The 17,959-nt window shown below is 53.1% G+C and overlaps 7 protein-coding genes across 7 annotated transcripts; 5 read left to right on the top strand and 2 right to left on the bottom strand.

The window, feature by feature from the left end:
• Nucleotides 1-29: 29 nt before the first annotated feature.
• On the bottom strand, nt 30-242 carry Z517_09672 (uncharacterized protein; the record flags this gene model as incomplete). Its single annotated transcript, XM_013425580.1, has 1 exon — nt 30-242. One exon carries the CDS (start codon nt 240-242, stop codon nt 30-32), a length of 213 nt encoding a protein of 70 aa, XP_013281034.1.
• A 1,398-nt stretch (nt 243-1,640) lies between these two features.
• Nucleotides 1,641-2,508, top strand: Z517_09671 (uncharacterized protein; the record flags this gene model as incomplete). The annotated part of the gene is made up of 3 exons (XM_013425579.1): nt 1,641-1,993; nt 2,060-2,366; nt 2,419-2,508. The coding sequence occupies 3 exons, from the start codon at nt 1,641-1,643 to the stop codon at nt 2,506-2,508; spliced, it is 750 nt and encodes a 249-aa protein (XP_013281033.1).
• An 869-nt stretch (nt 2,509-3,377) lies between these two features.
• Z517_09670 (uncharacterized protein) lies at nt 3,378-4,540 on the top strand (the record flags this gene model as incomplete). The annotated part of the gene is made up of 4 exons (XM_013425578.1): nt 3,378-3,538; nt 3,626-3,823; nt 3,933-4,134; nt 4,214-4,540. The coding sequence occupies 4 exons, from the start codon at nt 3,378-3,380 to the stop codon at nt 4,538-4,540; spliced, it is 888 nt and encodes a 295-aa protein (XP_013281032.1).
• Nucleotides 4,541-5,229: 689 nt separating this feature from the next.
• Nucleotides 5,230-6,851, bottom strand: Z517_09669 (uncharacterized protein; the record flags this gene model as incomplete). The annotated part of the gene is made up of 2 exons (XM_013425577.1): nt 5,230-5,487; nt 5,550-6,851. The coding sequence occupies 2 exons, from the start codon at nt 6,849-6,851 to the stop codon at nt 5,230-5,232; spliced, it is 1,560 nt and encodes a 519-aa protein (XP_013281031.1).
• A 1,932-nt stretch (nt 6,852-8,783) lies between these two features.
• Z517_09668 (uncharacterized protein) lies at nt 8,784-10,738 on the top strand (the record flags this gene model as incomplete). Its single annotated transcript, XM_013425576.1, has 4 exons — nt 8,784-9,805; nt 9,860-9,892; nt 9,941-10,461; nt 10,521-10,738. The coding sequence occupies 4 exons, from the start codon at nt 8,784-8,786 to the stop codon at nt 10,736-10,738; spliced, it is 1,794 nt and encodes a 597-aa protein (XP_013281030.1).
• A 1,548-nt stretch (nt 10,739-12,286) lies between these two features.
• On the top strand, nt 12,287-14,182 carry Z517_09667 (uncharacterized protein; the record flags this gene model as incomplete). Its single annotated transcript, XM_013425575.1, has 5 exons — nt 12,287-12,310; nt 12,375-12,718; nt 12,778-12,900; nt 12,954-13,983; nt 14,036-14,182. The coding sequence occupies 5 exons, from the start codon at nt 12,287-12,289 to the stop codon at nt 14,180-14,182; spliced, it is 1,668 nt and encodes a 555-aa protein (XP_013281029.1).
• A 1,373-nt stretch (nt 14,183-15,555) lies between these two features.
• Z517_09666 (uncharacterized protein) lies at nt 15,556-16,923 on the top strand (the record flags this gene model as incomplete). The annotated part of the gene is made up of 1 exon (XM_013425574.1): nt 15,556-16,923. One exon carries the CDS (start codon nt 15,556-15,558, stop codon nt 16,921-16,923), a length of 1,368 nt encoding a protein of 455 aa, XP_013281028.1.
• Nucleotides 16,924-17,959: the final 1,036 nt, after the last annotated feature.

The raw sequence follows: 17,959 nt of genomic DNA, 5'->3' as shown, positions 1-17,959 counted from the left end.
AAGAACAATATCCCCTCTTGAAGTAGAGCCTAGGAATTGTGCGATGTTCGGGTGTTTTTGCCGAGACGGGCATACGCTCGACGCTCAACAATGTCCTCGTTGTTGTCGGTGTCGTGGTAGGTTTTGAGAACCCTCTCCGTGTCAATCACATACACGACGCTTGACTGGCCGACGGAAAGAAATCGACGTCCATCGTACGCAATCTCTAGTGTCGGCGTGTCTTGCTCAGGTCCGAAGTGCATCGCATGATGAGGCTCTGCCACTGAGGGACATGTCCTCTGTTGACGGGTAAGGAGGACAAAGGCACGTGAGAAACAAACTGGGAGCTTGTGTTGACGCCGGTTTCAAATGACGTGCTGCAGTGTTTGTGACGTGCAATTTGACTATAAGAACGCGTACTAAACAAGCTTAACGAGCGCGGAGTTTGGGGTAGGGTGGAACTTAACTCACCCAGTCATTTGAAATAATTCGGCACCTATGACAATCCACCCAGCCACTAAGTACCTTTGTCAAAACCACCCCTTTCTCTAGTACAGGTGGATTATCCCTCGAAGAGATCTCGCTCAACCTCAAATCAGTAGAGCTCTCTTGCTCGACCGAGATCAACGCACCCAGTTGACTTGTGCGATCTCAAGTGTCAATGCTGAATTTCGACACCACTCGCATCGTCCTCCTTTGACCGATGGGAGCGTGTCGAGATCTGCATCATGTGCAGCATCGTTACAGCGCGGGCCTGGCTTGGGCGACTTCGGACACCTTTTGACCTGTCGAGTCTCAATCTTGTGTTTTGGCAGCGGTGGTGCTCTTTGGCAGTCTCGCTTTTCGGCAATTGAAATGGGATAGCGACGCATTATACTCGAGACCTGATGGAATGTGTTTGCTGACGAATCTGTCGTCCTACCGAGTGTGATGGGCAATGAGGCTGAGGCAGCGCAGATGACCCTTGATATACCAGCAGATGTCGGGATCGCAGTGAACGAAGACTTGGATACAGGGCTCTTGCTCATGTCACCAGGTCAGTTGTTTCCACATTTCAACGTTGCCGGCAAGTGTCGAGTTTCTTCTGGTAATACAGCAACTATGGTGTTCGTGATGAACTACACGCGATGCCCTCCTCGAATATCACCCCTTATTTGCAAATGTGACACGGCGGAATATCATTGGTGCTTCTATTCAACATTCATGTTGTCTCTACTCCGCAATACTTCTTGGTATCCGTACACGTCCGTTCATCATTCCAAGTATCAGCCATCAACACTGATGGGTTCCAAACATGTAATCCTCCGCTTCGAACCTGGCTCCCGCTTGAAAACGACAGTCGCGCCAATGCTATTCACAGCGCTTGTTCACTAATCCTCACAAACTCTCGCGACAAGGAGCACCTGTCTAGGCCAGCCCTGTACCCCTCGCTGCCCCTCGGCCTCCGCACAATCCTGAATCCCGGTCACGCAATTTTGGGACAGTAACAAACCATCGAGATACATTAGTAATTCGACGACACTGCAAAATCATATACTTTCTCATCTTCTAAAACACCTTGTTTATTAGCATTGATTGTCTGGTGTCCTTCACTGCATCCTTCGCTCCTGTTCGAGAAGCAGGAATTCACGAAAGAAGAGCAAAGAAATCACTTCTACAAAATGGTATCCGACAAGTTTTATGCTATTGTAGCGGGCATTGGCCCAGCAACTGGGAGGTCAGTCGCTCTGCGCTTCGCCGAGGCGTATCCAGTGGTCCTGCTGTCGCGTCAGCCGGACAGCTACAAGGATGTCGTTGCGCAGATCAACAAGAATGGCGGAAAAGCAATCGGCATCTCCGCCGACGTGACGGACCCGGCTTCCTTTGCTTCGGCACTCGAAACCATCAAGAAGGACTTTGCGGATTTGCACCTTGTCGCCGCGATTTATAATGTCCGCCCCAACCTGCGACAAAGCCGTAAACCGTTCCTCGAGCTGACGCGGGCGGATCTGGACACGAGTCTCACTGGTAACATGTAATTATGTGTCTCCCCATGATGTCAAGCTAGGACTGTATCTAACGGGCCCGGTGCGCGCTCTAGCGGTGGTCTCTTCAACTTTGCTCAGGGCGTAGTGCCGCTGCTTCTCCAGGCTGTGGATCGTTCCCCATTGCCGCCGACCCTGATCGTCACCGGAGCGACCGCATCTATTAGAGGCTCCAAGCTGTGGTCTGTCATCGCGGCCGGGAAATCTGGGGCGCGCATCTTGACACAGTCCCTCGCCAGGGAGTTTGGTCCCGAAGGAGTTCACGTCGCACACGCCATCATTGACGGCGGCATTGATGTCCCGGACGCAGAGCATGCTGATCGCAACGATGCTGCACCGGACGGCAAATTGAGTCCCTACGCTGTAAGTCGTCTCGACGTGTGCTGTCAAAATTGGATGCTAATCTGTGTACAAGATCGCCGAGAGCTACTGGAGTCTGCACACGCAGCACAAATCTGCCTGGACGCAGGAGATTGACTTGCGGCCGTTCAACGAGAAATTTTAACTGATATAGTCTACGCAGTACCACGTTGGAGAATGGATCGAGGAAAGACACGAATGACGCAGCTCAAATGGTAATTTGGGACACCTACGTGCTTGCTGCTGTCGAAGTGAGTACGGTCACCCTCTGCAGGGAGACGGATGAAGTGCGAGGTATGTAGCGAAGCTGTGCTCGGTACAGAAGCTCGCAATACCCAATCAACCAACCAATGAACCAACCAGACAGCTAGACAAGCTAGGGACCCAAGGGATACCTACATCATTACAAATACACATATATGTAATACGCTCTTTTCCTCAGCGGGCACCTAGGTACGAAAGAAGATAATGTCTGATTACACCATTCAGTGCAAAGCCATTGACCAGGTCCCAAACGCCTGTGACAGTATCGCCATACGCGTTTCTGCCGTTGTACGAGGTATGGCTGGGCTGTTCGATCACTGTGGACACTTCCTTACCCCCCATATAGCCCACGTATAACTAGTTACCAAACAAGGCCAAGTTTGGTGGCTCTACCGGCTCTACGCTAGCAAGTATTCAGTATCCATTCAAAAATGGCCAACATCACCTCATGTGAATCAATAGAACTATTATAATTCAAAAAGACGGCATTGGAGAACATTGACGACTGGCGTGCTTTTTGCATGTATTGCGTGCTTGAGGAGCGACACAGATGACAAATTGACGGGCGTTGGCCTGGGATGCGGATGGTCAATGCCGAGACAGATGTCAGTGGCCCTGGGATAGATAGATATCGGTTATATCATTGATAGTCCTGCCTCTCGACGTTCTTTGTTTGGTATCTAGTATACTTGGACACCTAAGCTCGAATTGCCCAGTGTGACATTTTCCAGTAACCAAAGAGTATCGAATATGGCCACAGCAGCAGTCCAACACGCCCCTGGCAATACTCTGGGGCAAGTCGTCGAGCCTCTCGTCCAGACCAACAAGCCCGCCAAACGCGATGTCGCCGCCGAGGTGTACTACTACAAGGACCCTGGTGACGGATCTCTCCCCGCTCCTTCATACGTCGGGTATGTAATCCTCCCATCATAGTAGTGGACCAGAAATAGAAAAAAAAAAAGATCCTTGATTCTAAATCCCTTGGGGGGGTGTAACAGAAAACCCGATTCGTATCTACGCCCCCACGTCACCCAGAACGTCGTCATCCACGATATCGCCGGCGACGAGGACAAATACACCCTCGACAGCCACGGGTTTCAGTACTTGAAGCATGAGAGCGCGGAGAAGGACTTTGTCGACGACGACAAGATCAAGGCGGAATATTACCCGGAAATCGAGCAGTTGTTGAAAGATGCGTGAGTTGCTTCCGTTTCTCCTTTTTCGTGTGTTGTTGTTGTTGTTGTTGTTGTCTTGATCGGCCAGAAGGGGGGGGAGGGTAAATATATACTGACCATGTTCGAACAGCACAGGAGCTTCTCGCGTCTTGATCTTCGACCACACGATCCGTCGCGCGACGTCGGACGTCCGTGACGTTGGCGGCCAGCGTCGCGGGCCTGCGCGCCGCGTGCACATCGACCAGTCATACACGGCGTCGGAGAACCGGGTGCGGTACCATCTCCCCGACGAGGCGGAGGAGCTGCTCAAGAAGCGGTTCCAGATCATCAATGTCAGTACCATAACACGAACTCACCACCGCCCCCTCTTCTCGTTACCTAGGTATCTAATCACCCTGGGTGAAAAAACAGGTCTGGCGCCCCATCAAACCCATCCTGCGCGACCCGCTCACCCTGGCCGCCGCCCACTCCGTGCCCGAGTCCGACCTCATCCCCGCGAAACTCATCTACCCGGACCGCGAGGGCGAGACATACGCGGTCCGCCCGAACCCCAAGCACCAGTGGTTCTTCAAGTACGCCCAACAGCCCAACGAGCCGCTGCTGATCAAGTGCTACGACTCGCTGGACGACGGGCGGGCGCGGCGGATCCCGCACACGGCGTTTGTCGACCCGGAGTACGAGAATGCGCCGCCGAGGGAGAGCATCGAGGTCAGGACGCTGGTGTTTTACGATTATTAGGTTCACACACATCACACTCACAGACAGAGAGGGGGAGAGAAGACAGAGAGAGGGTGTGTTTCGGAGAAAGTTGGATAGTTTATTTTAATCTTATAGGGTTCGAATCATCTCTCTCCGTCATAAGTATCGTCGTCGTCGTCGTATTTCTTTGAGGTTTGGCGCATAAGTTACCCTGCTAGGGTAGAAAGTCCCCATTTACCTCTCGTTACTTGCCTCTCTTGCCCCTCCCAGGCGCAGGACTCAACAACTACCAAGTACAGTACGTAGAAATAGAGGGCCTGGAGGACGTAGAGGACGACGGGGAAGAGGGGAAATCAATTCATGTTACAGTCACATGACTCTTATCTTGCTACAGTCACGTGTACACTACCGTCGAAGTCACATGACTGTAACAGTAATCAGCAAATCACGTACGCTTGAATGCGTCGAGAAAGCAAATGATCTATATATAGATTTCACTCGTGTCCTTCTTCCCTGGCTTTCTACGAGGTACAGCCACGGCCATCAACGTTGAGAACCTCCATGCTTGGAATACTCTATGATATTCCTGCGCAACAGAAAATCGTTGTTCGGATACAAAGTACATCTTATATACATCATACACACATACACATATACCCATAAAATCCCAGACCGTCTCATTTTGGCAGCCACACCGAAAAAGAACTCCATGTATCTCTATTCATAGTCTACTCCTCTCGATCAGCCGCCGTCCTCTCGTCGAGGTTACTCCTTCTCCCCACGCCCGGCCCCGGCGACCCGCTGATACAGCGACACAGACTCGGCGACCCTTCGAGCGAGAGCTCCTCGGGATCTTCCGAGTACTTGGGCAGCGTGGCGCTCCCGTCGAGCCACCTGCAGGTTAGGATCTGGATGGGCATTCGGACCCGGATCTCAAAGTGTTTGCGACTGCTCTCGCTCACCTCTACAAAGGCCGAGATGGTGATCTGTGGAGGGGGCATTAGTCGATACTCGAGGAATAAAGAAGTGGAAGGGGGTATCTGCTTACCAGCAGAGAATGACGGACGTAGAGACACCTGTACGCCGTGTCCGCGTGGATGCGCGAGCAGGACGGCATTTGCAGCATGGCCGTCTCATAGAGGAAACTGCCCTCGCTGTCTTCGTGGACCGACATGGATCGACTTCGCCGCGGGGTGTCTTTCTCAATGACCGTGCCGTTGGCGTGAGAAACCGCCATATTCTCACCCACGGCGCTGATGCGGCGGAATGCGCGCTGGTGCAGAGGATCCCGCTTGACCCGCTTCGTGTACAGGACTGCCTTGGACCGGGACTGTTCTCGGTGCGCCATCCCCGTGCGCGTCTGATACTGCACTTCCTCGACCATGGCTACGGTGATTTGCTGCCAGAAACGGTCTGGTTGGGTCGAGATCTTCATCTTCATGGGTAGTTGTCCGCCCACCGGACAGGATTTGGCCGCGAGGGAGAAGCCGTACCCGAGGCCGTGGAGGAGGCCGTGGACTTGGTAAGGTTCGATCATTTCAAGTGAACATACACACGGGATGCGCACCAGCGTGACAGGCTGCTTGAATGTCGCCGAGACAGATGGGCGGCCAGACTCTACCGCGGTGGCCGTGAGGTAGTAGAACACCTTGCCCATGGGCAGGTCAATGGTCTCTGGAAACGAGGATGCCAGGGGAAGTTCGAAGTTGTAGTTGTACACGCCGGGACTGAATACCCGTGCCGCCTTTGCGGGATCTCTCTCCTTGTCGAGAAAGTCCCACGTGTGGTCGACGACGCTTTCGTCCAATACCTTTTTTAATCGTCTCACTCTCCACGACTCCGGCCAGATGGTCCGGCTGACTCCCTGAAAGTCGAGCGAGAGTTTACCCAGTGTCGTCTCCTGCACGACCCTCAACCGCATCACCCCTCTCAGCACCGCGGATGTGTGCTCTAGATTGTGTGGGAAGTCAAATCCTTCCAAAAACAATACCGGCTCGGCAAGATCGAAGGCCACGCTGAATGCATCGTTCCGGGTGATCTCGACGGGTTCCAAACTCTGGTCGGTATGCTTGGGCAGATTTTGACTGGATGTCTTTAGGTACGGAGGACGTCGAGAGCTCTCCCTGGTACCACCAACTCCCTTCCGCACGGTCTTGGTGTCGTCGGTCTTGCCCTTGGCCGAGAAATTGATCGGGTTGGCAAGCGGCGACAACCAAGAATCCGCCGTTGGTAAGGACACGGGGCGTGTCTGGAAATACGCCTCGTTGCCCTCCTGCGCTTCGTGCGCTTTTTGCGTCGAGAGGAAGAGTCGGCCCTCGATTGCGGACGTTATCTCCTTGTAGCCTTCCATCCTTTTGGGGGGGGGGGGGGGGGGGGGCTCGTTCGGTCGACGTTGGCGTGCACCGGGCAGCCAGCCAGCCAGCCACAAACCTACTCTAGATTCGAACCCTTTGTAAATGTCCTGTCAAAGTCAAGCACGGCCATATCGCTGGATTGAAATTGCCCCGTGGGGTGCACTATAGGCTGATAGTCTGGATAAAACATGGGTGAGATCCAGGCCTGAAACCCACGTTGCGACAGGTGAGTAACGGAACGATTCGGACGGGGACAAAAGTCAATTATCCCGGTCAGCTCCCATGCAGGTTTGCCTCGGCCCCGAACCGAGTGGGAACTGACGGATAGGGTGGCAGACCACCCGAGAAGGCCTAGAAGGCCTCGTCTGCTCCCAAACACGAGTACGAGGTTAGTTGAAGTTGCAGTGTAGAAAGGCGCTAAGCAGCCCACCTAAGCCTTTCGTGGATTTTGGCTGAGGGATGAAAAGGGGGGGAAAGAGACTTAGTAACAACCTTGTAGTCACTACCTCATCAACGTAACATAATCCATAGGTACATTTACGTTTCCACATTTAGAGACAGGGAGAAGGGAGTCAGAGACTAGTCCTCGTGCTGTGCTGGGACGATACCCACCTAGATGTTGTGTGCTGCTTCGTTTCTACTTCATTTGCAAGCCAGTAGATGGCCCCGGATATTCAAAGAGGAAAGGATAGATCTCCAAGGTAGCACCGGTCTGGCGGGGGGGATGTGCCTTATTTGGTTATTGCCAGATTATCCTTGCCCTTGAATGTGCTGCCGCCTGCTAATCTCCACCCCTGTGCCGCAATTCCGAACATGCCGTTTGTCAGGAAACGTTCCGAGATCTCGTCTGTGTGCATCTCCTCAAACCAAGACTTCTTGGCCTCGTATTCACTGCCTGGAGAACCCATGGCTCTGGGTATGCGGGGGAAATGATGATATCGCACTCCTGGTGCTATCTTGGCTTGGTAGCAACCTAAACAGAACCTCAATGTTGGATTACGACATGTGGCAGAGCTGGCTGTGTCGGGGTCTTCAGGAGACTTGTGCATATGTATGCATAATTGCATAGTTAATGCTTTCGATCTGCTGTTGGCGAAGTAGGTGGCTACCCCCTCCCCATGATGCACAAGGTTACAGACAGTCTCCACGCCAGCTCCAGACATCCATTCGAACCAGGTCAAAGACACTGACTGACACTTTCCAGCTTTACTTCATGGAGGGAGGTGCCATGGACTTCTCGATCAAACGGCCCGCACAAGTTATTCGCTGTTCAGAGCTGATTTCCTGGAGTGATTGGCCACCGTAAACCGCGATCCTCACATCCAAGTTTGCCGTATAGCCGGGTTTCGATGCAGGATTTCGACAAGGCTAGGTTCAGGGCCGCGCGTTGTCGCGTGGATGCTACTCTGCACGGCTTCTTGCTGTCGAAAGAGTCATGTACTCGCCAATCATGACTTATTCTGTCGCTTTCAAGCCCCAGACAGCAACCCATTTCCTGACCCAGGAGGGTATTGAGCTCGCGGATTCCCGGGCACATGGGCAAATTGGCATGCTTCTCTCGATGCGAATGGCAAAGAGCCGCACCACAAAAGGCGTCTCGGAGTCCCCAGATTCCTCCTAGTTCGGTGTGGTTGCGATTCAGGGTATGATCAGGAGGAAAGCTGGTCCGAATCTGTGGGGTCTGGGGGCGCCTGTTGAGTTGCGGTTGCATGGAGTCCTTCCTTGCCATTGCATTACTTCGGTTGTTCGTCCTTTGAAGATCGATAAAGCTTGCTTCCTACCCCAGGGGAGTTCAAGACCATTGCAGCGGTCCGAGCACGGCGCTTCGTCTTTCTGTTCCCTTTTCTTGACCAGCAATCCGCAGCTGGACAGCTCTCAAGCTCTTCGCAAAGCTCATCGTCCAAATCCTGAAAAGCTCCTCTCTAACGATGCCTCGCTTCGGCAGCTTCGCCGGCGCCAGAGCAAATGAAGCCAAAGTCAGCCAGTCCATCGTCGGCCGCAACAATGCGAACAAACCTCATGGAATCGTGGGCATGCTCAAGAATCCCTATGTCTTCATGACCTGTGCCTTTGCTTCGCTCGGCTGCATGATGTACGGGTACGATCAAGGTGTCATGGGCCCAATTCTGGTCATGGAGAATTTCCAGGCCCACTTCCCTTCCTTGACCGGCTCGACCATCCAAGGCTGGCTCGTCTCTGCCTTGGAACTCGGCGCGTGGGCTGGAGCGTTGGTCAGTGGCTACCTGTCTGACCGGATCTCTCGAAAGTACAGCATGATGGTCGCCGTCATCATCTTCACTCTCGGCACGGGATTCCAGGTTGGCGCACAGAATCCAGCCATGCTCTTCGCCGGGAGAGTCATAGGCGGTCTGGGTATAGGATCTTTCTCGATGCTGATTCCACTCTATCAAGCTGAGATAGCACCTCCTGAATTGAGAGGATCCCTTGTTTCACTCCAACAACTATCTATCACCATCGGAACATGCATCAGTTTCTGGCTCGACTATGGCATGCACTTTGTCGGCGGGACTCACTGTGACCCTGAAGGAGTTGCAAACCCCTATTCGTCCTCCAACACATTCCTACCTTACGTTGCTCATGGCCACACTTGTCTGGGAGAGAAGACGGTTTCGTGGCGGGTACCGTTGGCTCTTCAGCTGATCCCGGCCTGGATCCTCTTCTTTGGAATGTTCTTCCTGCCGTTTTCCCCACGCTGGCTGATGATGAAGCATCGCGAAGATGACTGCGTGGCCGCCCTGTCCCGGTTGAGAAGGCTTGATCCCTCCGACCCTCTCCTAGTGGCCGAATTCCTCGAGATCAAGGCGACCGTTCTGTTCGATGAAGAGACCGAGGCGGAACTGAAGGGAAGCGGTGGCGTACTAGCTCCGTGGAAAGCACTATTCGCACCAAATATGTTCAAGCGGTTGAGCATTGGATGTTGGATTATGATGTACGTCCCTCCTCTCGCTCAGGTTTTCGCACCCATGCTAACTCTTAGCGTCAGATTCCAACAGTTCACAGGTATCAATGCCGTCTTGTGAGTAGATTCCATAGAGTCCTTGAGCGTCTGTCTAATTTGTGCCAGGTACTATGCACCACAGATCTTCGCAAGCTTCGGTTTCAGCTCAGTCACCACCAACCTGCTGGCCACTGGTGTAACCGGGATCCTGCAAATTATCTTCACGCTGCCATCCGTGTTTTTCCTCGACAACTTTGGCCGGAAGACATTCTTGATCGTTGGGGCGATTGGGATGTGCATCTGCCACATCATCGTGGCATCGGTGGATGGCGTGTATGAGGACAAGTGGGCTCTGAAACAAGGCCTGGCCAAAACCCCCGGATGGGTCTCCATTGCCTTCATCTGGCTTTTTGCCGTCAACTTTGCCTATTCATGGGGTCCGGTCGCGTGGGTGCTCACTCAAGAGCTGTTCCCCAACAGCATGCGGTCGCGAGGTGTCTCGATCGTGGCGTCGACGAACTGGATGTTCAACTTCATCATCGGCCTGACGACCCGCGACATGATCAACTCGATGAAGTTTGGCACTTACATCTTTTTTGCCTTCTTCTCTGGCGCAGGCGGTATCTTTGTCTGGTTTCTTTGCCCAGGTGAGAGAGGTTCTAGTTGCCTGCTGATAAAGGACTCATCGCTGATAAGTACTTGACAGAAACCAAGAACAAGACCCTCGAGGAGCTCGATGTGTTCTTCGGCGGCTCCATCGATAGCGTCGCCCAGGCCGATCGAGAACGGATGCAACGCATCAACGAGCGACTTGGAATCACCGGGGCTGAACACCCTAATGATCTCGTGGGACGTACAGCTTCGGTCGGTCAAGAGAAGGGAATACCCGTGGCCGCAGAGGCAGAACATGACTTCAAGGCATAAACTGATACCCGTTCTCTCCGAGCACAGCATTGGAAGGATTCGACTCCTTGCGACTCTGACGCTGGGAGTCGAATCTGAGTAAGGAGATATCCGGGGCCATGTTGTTCCGTTCCTATATCCTATATAGGTATAGGTGATGACCCATTTTAGCCACTATTCCATTACTAGAATAGGCTATAGTTCAGGTTCTCACCTCATAGGTCGCCAAGCCTGATTAGTATAGCTAAATCACAACTAAAAGTGCCAAGAATTGAGATGCTGAATCCTACAATAAGCCGATTGCATCCTTGTTGACGAATCGTTTGTACTCACTGTAACAATGGTATCAAGATCCTGTTGCTAACCGTAGCTGAGCACTCACTCTTCCGTAGGGCAGATGCACATGTTCCTGATGGGTTTCGAGCCGACTTACCACACAGTGGGAGGATGGATCAGAAGAAGAGATCCAGGCAGCTTGAGGTGATACCACCTATGGGTACACCGCAGTCTATCGTCTTGTAACCATAGTGGCTGTGTCTGTCTTGTGCTGTTCCCGTGAGTGACGAGTATGAGTCTAGGACGAGTCGGACCGTCCCCCAGCGCCAGGTCTCATCGGCCGCGTGGTCGAATTGTCAACACTGCACTCGATCGCTGCATCATGCCCAATCTCTGAGGACCTCCAGGCTCTTGGCGTTGACCACCCTTACGCCGCAACGAGCATGCCTTCAGTTTTCTATGCGGAAATAGCAGTATACCCGATGAGTCAGTTCTTGGCTCTCCATTGAGCACGACTATTTCCGCGTTTTGGAGTTTGACAACTGCTATTACCAATATGGTGCCGAGAACCCTACGTCAGGGGCCGCGTTATCGATGCCAACGTGGCCTGCAGCGGTGTTTCATCCGACGAGGTGAGACTGCTCAAGCGGTAGATGAGTTTGCAATATCAAGCCGATACCTTGCTGGCGCATTATTGATACAATTCGATTTATGTAAGCAGACGCATATTGGTAGACCAAGGGTTCCGCAGTTGTGTGTTGCCCAAGGCGGACAAGGGTGGCGGCAAAGGTGACAAACTCATTCCCGTGATCGTTTCACCTTCTTCCCGGGGTTAGTGCAGCAGGACTGCGTTTTAGTGCCCAATGAAAGCTCTAAATGGAACTGCCGAGACCACTTGCCGGTGATGGTACAGCCTCCCCCGGCTAAAGCCCCCCGCCAAATGTCCACCACACTGCATCTTGAACTCTCCGCAAAAGGCCCATGAGGCTTCAGGAGAAATGCCAGCCTCGCCAATGACGGCTGCTTCTCCACCACCCAACGGGGATCCCCCGCGTCAAAATCCTATCTCCAGGCCCTGCCCACAGGTCGGAATTGCTTCCAGGGTCACTTCCAGGGTCGCTTCCATGGGTTCGATCCTGGTGGGAGCACAGCCCTTCACGCCACGCGCTCCCCGATCCGAGCATCATGTTGACGTGTGTATTTATATTAGCCCCATTCCTTCGTTAACTTCTCCCCTTAAGCCCTAACTAAACTTTCCTACTCACAACCGGCCTCGATAACTTACTCTACACCATGGAGATGAACTATGATGAACAGGTATGCGCTTCTACCCTTAGAAGAGACACCTCTCTCGATGATGAACTGACCCGGGGTGCAACAGGAGCTCTCCGCCATTGAGCGAGAGCTCAACGTCGAGATCCTCCCTGGCACGGAGCTGATGGCGGATGTTGGATCGCATCATTTCGTCAAGAGCACCGGCAGGAGCCATCGTGTCTTGGTTCCACAACCATCAGAGGATCCCCATGATCCCCTCAACTGGTCGACATACTGGAAGCTTTCGGCGATTGTAGCCTCGAGCATGGTCAGCTTCACGCAGGGCTTTGGTCCACTATCTCTCGCACCCATGTTTGGCGACTACATCGAGGCATTCAACTGCTCTCTGGCAGATGCAGTGCAGTTTACCGGCGTTGCTATCCTTGTGCTTGGCTTCAGCAACTTCATCTGGTATGCTCTCATGGCTTTTCACGGGGAAGACAACACGTACTTACTTAACCGCGACTTAGGGTCCCTCTCAGCTCGACGTTCGGCCGTCGCCCGGTTTACATTTTCTCCCAGCTAATCTGCCTGGGCTCATCCATCTGGCGTGCAAGAGCTCAGACTTATGGCTCTTTTATGGGGGCTTGCGTGTGCGTAACCATCTTCTGTCCAGTACACGAAAGCATGCTGACACAGTGCCTAGTCTTAACGGCATTGGTGCTGGTCCGGCTGAAACCATCCAGCCAGCAGTCATTGCGGATATTTTCTTCCTCCACGATCGTGGCAAGTGGAATACGCTCTACTGGGTCGTCTACATGGGATCCCTCATGGTTGCGCCCATCATCGCTGGTGCAATGGCTGAAAACGTTGGGTGGAGAAGCTTCTGGTGGTTCTACACTGCCTTGCTGGCCCTCTCCCTGGTAATGGTGGTCTTTATGTTCCCCGAGACGAAGTGGCACCGACAACATCCAAAGGAGGTGGTCAAGCATGCCATTGCAACACAAGAAGAAAAGTCTGAAGGTGTCGAGGGCGCTGATCCGAAGCATTCAGACGCTGTGCTTGAACAGGCACCCGGGAACAACGAACTTGGTCCGGTCGAAACCGCTGAGCGCGACCCTTGGCTCGGCCGTGGCAAGCCAAACAAGGCCCAATGGGGTCTTTACACTCCCAATCCAGATCCGCTCAGGGCCATCATCCTCGATCTCTGGATTCCATGGAAGCTGTTCGCCTTCCCCATTGTCGAGCTGGCTGCATTTATCGTCAGCTGGAGCTGTTCTTCGTTCTTGACCCTCAATTTGACTCAGACTCAAGCCTTCGCGGCGCCGCCCTACAACTTTACCACCGAGCAAATCGGATTTACCAACTTCGCCATCCTGGTGGGCGCCATGATTGGCCTGTTTACAGCAGGACCATTTTCCGACTTTGTGGCCGCTCGAGCGACAGCACGGAACAAAGGCGTCCGTGAACCTGAGATGCGCCTGCTTGCGTTGATTCCGTACGTCATTATCATGTACTTTGGCAACATCATTGTCAGCGTCGGGTATGAGAACAAATGGCCGTGGCAAGCCATTGTCATTATCGGATACACTTGTGCTGGTATCCAGGTCGCAGCTATTCCCGGCATCGCCTCGACCTATGCCGTCGACAGCTACAAGCCCGTTGCCGGCAGCTTGTTTGTGGCCATCACGGTCAACAAGAATGTCTGGGGATACGGTTTCAGCAAGTTCATCACGGTAAGTCGCACTCCGCTCTGGTATTTCTAGCGATGCACTAACTTGAAGTTAGAACTGGATCGTCGACGACGGTTATATCCCGCCAATCATGACCAATGCGTCGTTGATTCTCCTGTTTTGCCTGTGTGCTATTATCTTCTACTTTTACGGGAAGACGTTCCGACGATGGACCAAGAACAGCAGCGTGCATTCGATGTGAGGGGATGGAAGGAGTGGAAACACAATACTGAGACAGGATGTGCTGTGGACTATGGTAAATTCCCTCGTTCATCGCATCGATATTCTCCATCCTGTGCCAAATTGGGCGTGCAAAGGTGGATGGCCAATGTTGTGTATCAAAAGGCCGAGGGGGAGGCCGTAAAGAGAAATGAAGACGGCATATTTGTATCTCTGTGGACAAACATCAGGCGTTAGAGACAATACCTACGCCCATTTTTGAAAATACCTGCACTGCGTCTGATAATTTGATGTCTCTCTGCTAGCGGATGCAAGGCTGCCCTGGCAGGGGTGGGAGGGGAGATCCAAAGCAGCCCGCAGCGGCCAGAACAGCTCGGGATGCTGCCGGGAGCCTTACGAGCCTTTGTGCTTGTACACTCGGGGACTTGGAGGATTTAATTGACGAGGTACTTGTACTTTATAGGTAGGTACAAGGGGAGCCGGGATCCGCTCGCCAAAGAACCATCAACGCCTTAACGCCGTGGAAATCGATCGCATTTACACACGTAAAATAATAGCTCATGTTTCACCAGTTTTCCGATCTGGGATGCCACGTTTCCCCCCTCCGCATACCCGTAAATACAAGTGGAAAGCAAATCTGGGTGAAACCGGCTGTCCGCGATATTTACAAGGACTTGTGTGTTTACCATCTCCTCGGAACGGACCCTTTTCCCCTTAGCTTTGGCCAATTATTAAGCCCGTGTGTCTCATTCGTCGCCTGGCTTCGCTTCGCTGGGATTGCTTGGGGAAAGTCCCACATGGTTAAGAATTTTGTGGGTTTTCCGGTTTTCTGGGCTTCATCCACCCCAAGGGACAAAACGTTCCTGGACGTCGTCATCGTGGAGGATTTGCCCAGTTTGTCTTTGCTGTTCTGGATCTTCGATTTGCCTTGTCACACCACTTGAACACTGCCGAGTTATTGAGGCATACTCGCCTCAACTGTTGAGACTTATGGGTAGGTAATGAACTGAGTGAGTGTATGGTAAGCCCCAATACTCACTCACACATACTGGTCTGCCGGGGAAATGCTTGTTTTCGCCCGCGACAATATCCCGCTACCCAGATTCACTGCCCTGATGAGGTTGCTTCCCTATGAAATCTTGGTATCACCTGAGGCGCAACACTGGAAAAGCTTCTTCCCCCCTGGATCTGCAAGTACATGAACACGCCGGCTTATGTAGGCGAATGCCGATCCAAGTACGTGACACGGGGGACAGAGCTAAAGAACTTCTGCGGTTATTCGACTTACATAACAGGTTCCACTGGGTTGTCGCGATGGTGAATATATAACTGGCCCTTGCGTATGCCTTCTCACATTCAATAGGAACTCCAATTACACATCATCTCACAAGGACAATGGCGAGCAAGGTGGTCGGAAGTCGAGCATTGAGGGGCTGCAATCCAACCCGCCTCTTCCAGAGATCCACCCCCATCAGAGTCTCGAGGGTTATAGCGACAACCCCCAGTATCGACCGTAAACATTTCAACACCTCGTCGGAGCGACAAGCAGAGGCCCTGACCGAGCAGCAAAAGGCCATCGTCAAGTCAACAGCACCCGTTCTCCAGGAACATGGCGTCACTATCACGAGCCTTTTCTACAAGCGACTACTAAACAACCATCCCACTCTGCGCAACATATTCAACACGGCACACCAAGAAACCGGTGCTCAGCCGGCGGCTCTGGCGCACGCTGTCTGGGCCTATGCCAACAATATTGACAACCTGGGCGCACTGACCACGGCGGTGTCGAGAATCGGGCACAAGCACGCCAGCCTGGACATCCAGCCAGACCAATACCCGATCGTGGGCGAAGAATTACTCGCTGCGATCAAAGAGGTGCTCGGCGAGGCTGTGACTGACGACATACTCGACGCGTGGAAAGCGGCCTATGCCCAGCTCGCAGACATCTTTATCAATTTTGAACGGGACCTCTACAAGCAGGCCGAGAAGACTACAGGGGGATGGAACGGGTGGCGCACATTCACCGTGGCGAAGAAGGTGCACGAGAGCGACGAGATCGTCTCCTTCTACCTCGAACCGGCGGACAAGGGACCCCTCCCAGGATTCCAGTCGGGCCAGTATGTGTCGGTCAGGGTCTTCCTCCCGGAACTCGGCGTCTACCAGCCACGACAGTACAGCCTGTCGGACATCCCAGACGGCAAGCACTTTCGGATATCGGTGAAGAAGGAGTCTGCCAGGGGACAAATCCCCGCCGGGAGGATCTCGAACGTGCTGCACGAGGATATCCCCGAAGGCGCACAGATCGACGTCAGCATGCCGCGGGGGGACTTTTTCCTCGACGTCGACGCCGACACGCCCGTGGTCTTGATCAGCGCCGGTGTCGGCATCACGCCCATGCTGTCCATGTTGGGCACCGTGATCGGGCAGAACAACACGCGGCCCGTCAGCTTCATCCACGCGGTCCGCTCGGGCCACGTCCACGCCATGAAGGACTACCTCGCACGGGTGGTGGAGAAGAACCCACAGGTGAAAAAGGCCGTGTTTTACGAACACGTCGAGGACGGCGACAAAAAGGGCCGCGACTATGACTTTGAAGGCCGGATCGAGTTCGACAAGGTCAAGGATCTCGCCCTGCTCCCCGACGCGCAGTACTATCTCTGCGGGCCGATCCCGTTCATGCAGCTCCAGCAGCGGGAACTGGAGGCGTTGGGCGTGCCCAAGGAGCGCATCCACTCCGAGGTCTTTGGGTCGGGTGTCGCGTGACGAGGAGCATAGTACCATAAAAGGTGCCTTGTACGACGATGTAAAAAAAAAAAAAAAACGAAAGGAAGGCCGGTGTTTAGACCACTGGATTACCATCACGTCTTTATCACGTCTACCAGTTTGCCCAAAGTATTCTGGCACCCTCATGATATGTATTGCCAGTCCACTTGTCGAGATCATGTATTGGCTCGATGGTCGGACCGGTCCAGAAGTAATGTACGACTATCCAAAACACAACATTGTTGTCTTGATTTCCCGAACCTTGTCAAAGTACCTATAAGGGACTGACAAGCTCCGGGCCTGCATCCTCATATGAGGAAAGAGGATTGACAACGTCCTAATAAATACCTGTAACTTGTTACTTGTTACTTGTTGCTAGTCGCTGGTGTCTACGAGTTCCAGGTATATCGAGACATGAGCGTCTGTGGAGTTGAAAACGCCTCGACGGGTACAGAGATGGATGGTGTGTCTGTCTATCAGAGAGTCGCTGGTCCGGTTTGGTCAGGCCAGGCCAGATCAAGGACTCAACGCTAGACTTTTCCCATCGATATTTGGAACAAGAACCTCAAGTCCTCTCTCCCACGGGTACCAGCTATAACCAGAGGTCACCGCCCAGCAAGGAAGCAGGGGATACTACTTTGTCGTTTGAATGGCAATACTAATAATCCTCTGGCCCTGGCTCTAGGCATATTAAACTTTAGGCAACAACGACCATGCCTGGGGTGCCCAGCCCTGCTCCCACGCACCAACGCGGGATATAAGCGAGTACGTCGCCTTGTTGCCCAATCAGAATTTCCTATGAACGGCCGACGGAAGAGGTGAAAGGCGGGGTTTTTCATTTCCTGATATCATGTCATGTGCTTTCGCGTCCCGAAGGCGATGGAACTAGTGATATTGGCGAAGAGGATTGGACGCGTCCAGAATACGAGGACTCGCTTGCCAGGTTTTGTTCGGGCATTTGCAGGAGGAGCGAGGGTCTTCAAAGTCAAAGGGGTAAAGAATCGCCGATCCTTCCGCTTCTGCTCGTAAGGGAGGT

Source organism: Fonsecaea pedrosoi (assembly GCF_000835455.1).
Source record: "Fonsecaea pedrosoi CBS 271.37 unplaced genomic scaffold supercont1.6, whole genome shotgun sequence".
NCBI classification, from domain to species: domain Eukaryota; kingdom Fungi; phylum Ascomycota; class Eurotiomycetes; order Chaetothyriales; family Herpotrichiellaceae; genus Fonsecaea; species Fonsecaea pedrosoi.
Note: the sequence above shows the minus strand (reverse complement) of the source record. Positions and strands in the feature narration are given on the sequence as shown.